At 45.5% G+C, this 3,595-nt stretch overlaps 2 protein-coding genes across 2 annotated transcripts; one reads left to right on the top strand and one right to left on the bottom strand.

Annotated features, from left to right (window-relative positions):
* Window positions 1-51: 51 nt before the first annotated feature.
* LACBIDRAFT_299198 (uncharacterized protein) lies at window positions 52-426 on the top strand (the record flags this gene model as incomplete). Its single annotated transcript, XM_001890768.1, has 1 exon — window positions 52-426. The coding sequence occupies one exon, from the start codon at window positions 52-54 to the stop codon at window positions 424-426; it is 375 nt and encodes a 124-aa protein (XP_001890803.1).
* Window positions 427-2,099: 1,673 nt separating this feature from the next.
* On the bottom strand, window positions 2,100-3,450 carry LACBIDRAFT_299197 (uncharacterized protein; the record flags this gene model as incomplete). Its single annotated transcript, XM_001890765.1, has 10 exons — window positions 2,100-2,155; window positions 2,208-2,219; window positions 2,269-2,352; window positions 2,403-2,507; window positions 2,556-2,587; window positions 2,641-2,732; window positions 2,784-2,888; window positions 2,934-2,979; window positions 3,029-3,127; window positions 3,176-3,450. Coding segments are annotated over 10 exons (906 nt in total), but the record flags the coding sequence as incomplete, so codon positions are not given.
* Window positions 3,451-3,595: the final 145 nt, after the last annotated feature.

Genomic DNA, 3,595 nt, shown 5'->3' with positions numbered 1-3,595 from the left:
AGATATAACATACTCATGTGGTATCTTCAAAGACCTTGATAGCGATTTTAGATGAAAAAGCACCAGCACCCACAAGTGGACTGGCAGGCAAAGCTTGGAAAGCCTACTGGACCCCCGAAAAACTCTTCCTTTATCCCCACCACTCTCTCAACCCGAAACGCCAGCAGAATCGGGCCAGATACCTCTCAATGGGATCACTCTATTTCAACAGAACGAAGGACCCGAAGACGAACTGAAAACTCTCAGACTTGTAAATTACAGCACATCATCAAAAAAGCCGGGATACGCGATGGAAACCGTGTTTTAGAAATCGGATCTGGATGGGGTTCTATGGCTATGACTATCGTCCAGCAATACCCAAATGTGATGGTGGACACCCTGATATGCTCTGTGCAACAACAGTCGCTAGCGCAGGACCGTATATGAGTTCTTGGCCCAGACATTGCCAAACAGATTCAGGTGATTACTATACTACCTGAGGCTCGTGAGTATATACTGTCGTTTTCCTGGAGAAGAAGCTGACCACTCCACTCAACAGGATTCGAAAAATACATGCATGAAATAGACTTTATTCGGAAATGGGTGCATCGCTCAATGTCTAGCCGAACACAAATCTAACTTGAATTCTTATTAAAATCGGTAAAATATAGAGTGAGTACCATCGGAGAACTTGTCCAATTCTGAAGGCTAACGTGAACCAGTCTTTCCAGGGGGTTTCCTGCCATCCCTTACATTCCTCCTTCAAACTCTTCAATCTGGCTCCAAAGGACGCCTCGTTGACTCCATTTTCAACATTGGGCCACACTATGTGCACACTCTGCGAGACTGGAGGCGACACTTTGAGGCCAAATTTGAGAGCGTTATTGTTCCCCCCCTCAGACACGAATATCCTGACGTGATGGGTGTCAAGTGCGACCCAATTAAAGCGCGAGAAGAGATTGAGGTTTTTAGACGGAAATAGATCTGTAAGCGCCGTGTCTTTTTCTTTCTACTCTACAACTTGAAGCCGAGACCCTGTCCTCTAGATTATTACTGCTATTGTGAAGTAGGTTCCACGACACGGACCTTGGGAGGCAAGCCACCTATCATTTCTTCGTATGAGCCTTCCTAATTATTTCGTGACAGATCATATCATTACGTTTGTGCGGGAGGGATACCAAGATTATGGGTGTGACGTCTTCGATTAGGCTGTGTTTTCTATGCATAAGTCTACCCTTCTTCCCTATCCAGATGGGAATGACAATTCACACAACGCCTCAATGATCAAATTTAGAGCATACCAATTTTTTTCTCTAGCGCATTGCGGCGCTCTTCCGTTGTGCATGTATGAATATTTCCAATGCGTTTACCGACTATTGTACAACCGGAGACGGAGCGCAAATCTTTTTTATTATTATCTCATTTTCTCCCTGAATGATACACTCTGATCCATAAGTCGTCAATCAGAAACAAAAGAGAAATATAACAGGATACACTGGGAACGAATGGAAATAAAGATAGAGAAATATAAATTGGGACGTAAGTATACTTCGTCAGTCAAGCTGGAGCTAAGTAGCTGATTTAGGAATTGCCGGACCGAGAAGGCTCACCGTCCCGCACGAGTTTTTTTACACATCTGTTCATCCAATACCTGATTTATTCGTATGAGATCTTGGACCGCGATCTGCGACACACCGTCTGTGTCTGCTACAACGGCATACACATGTTATGACCAAGTTGTAACGCGTCCAGCTGGGCTTCACTCGCTGTGTTTCGTTTCAGCGTGGTTCGATGGTGTGAAGCAGACCCTGTTTCTGGTTCAGGTGCTGTTTGGGATCGATCTCTGCGTCTCGATTCTTCTGGGTACAAACTACGCAAAGGATCGGATAATGGTTAAAGCTAGTAGAATGACATTTTGCTCACGTACCTTCTTCAGTATGAAATCACTACTTTGTTCACAATAGGTCTCTGGTGCATCTGGGTCTTTAAAAAAGGCAAGTTTCTTCAACTAAGTCAAAGTATTGAAAAGTAAAAGCCACGCACCGGAACCACCTTGTAATTCATACTTCATCCTTTTCAAATCCTCCGCGGAGACCCCAGCTTCCCAGCTACTGTACTCATCAGATGGAGGAAAAGCCGGAGAACGAGCAGGGCTCTTGGGAAGCTCGATGCGACGCTATGGGTGAGAAATTAGTTTTAGACTTTCCGCAAGAGAAAAACAAGCGTACAAATGGCAATTTCTATTTGCCATGATCAGTGATGTGTAATAGCGTAGCGAGTCGGACATACCCTCAGCTGGATTGATTTTCATGGCTTCCACAAATTTCTCCATATCCCCACCCCTTCTGACTTGCTTCTCCTTGTAAAAGGCAACTGTTAACACAACCATCAGCTGGTGATAAGATCACAAGCAGGGTACGTACGCTTTTTTTTGATATTTCCACTTATTTTCTTCTTATCGATCAAGTCCAGGATTGTATCAAACATAGCCTGGGCTTTCTCAATGTTTCCAAGGAAGACATGACAGCCTACAATAGTTCAGCACTTGAAAGTGGTAAAATTGGTCATGAACGAACCTGCAGCAATGTAATAATACGTTCCATGACTCCTGCCCTCGCAAACGTAAGGAGGAGTCGAAGGGAGGGGGGGAGAAAGACAAACCAGCTGTTCAGCTCTGTAATTTTGATGAATGTATCCGCTGCTTCTTGATATCTTCTTTGGCTGAGAAGGACCCAAGCTAGCTCGAATACAAGCTGACGTGCGTCAGCACCTGCAAGGCAGAAGATGGAAAAGTGATTACTCACAACCATATCCGCCTGCACGAAATGATGTGGCCTCTCTGGCCTCATTGCTTTTTGGAGAACGTTGATTACGCCCTTTGCATCATTTGACATACGCAAGATCTTTGCCTGTCGATGTATTAATTAAGTGTAATAATGAGTGAGACGACAAACACGATTGAGGATCCACAGAGCTCCGTCAGGATAGCGTGATTCGACACTATTCAAAAATCATTACGAGACTTGAGAAATACGAAGAGATTACTTACTCGTCAACGATAGCTTTGTACTCCTTCAGGATCCTCGCCTTGTCCGCTTGATACCCTGATAGAAGAAGCACCCCGCCATGATACGTCATAAGGACCAGCCTAAGCAAGCGTTAGAATATACGCGAAAGACATGGAAAAGTTTCTCACCCCGCAAACACACCATGAACATCCTTTTTCAACACCGCGAGCGACAATGCGCGCAACGCCAACTTTCGATCATGCTTGAACCCAAGAAAGCCGACGAGTCCTTGCACCTTTCTTGGAAGAAGCGAAAAGACGAGGTTGAACAACCCAAAACCGAATGCCGTGCCTGCCACGATGAGTTCTTCTACTGGGCCGTCAGGAATGGTGGGAAGCTCTGGGTGGTGATGGTGATGGTGAACGGCGATGTTGGGTGTGGAGGCTACGTTCGTCGAGCCAGTCTACCTGCCGAAGAGGCTTGGAACGGCTGCGGGGAGGGTGGTGTAGGAGGAAGAGGAGACTTCTACAACGGATGAGGTAATGTGTGGGATGGGATGAAGGTGAGTTATAGTTGTTGCTTGNGTAATGGTTTTGGTGAGAGTGAGG

The sequence above is a fragment of the Laccaria bicolor genome, genomic scaffold (genome assembly GCF_000143565.1).
Source record: "Laccaria bicolor S238N-H82 LACBIscaffold_168 genomic scaffold, whole genome shotgun sequence".
Lineage (NCBI taxonomy): Eukaryota > Fungi > Basidiomycota > Agaricomycetes > Agaricales > Hydnangiaceae > Laccaria > Laccaria bicolor.
The sequence above is the reverse complement of the archived record's forward strand: the minus strand, read 5'-3'. Positions and strand labels throughout refer to the sequence as shown.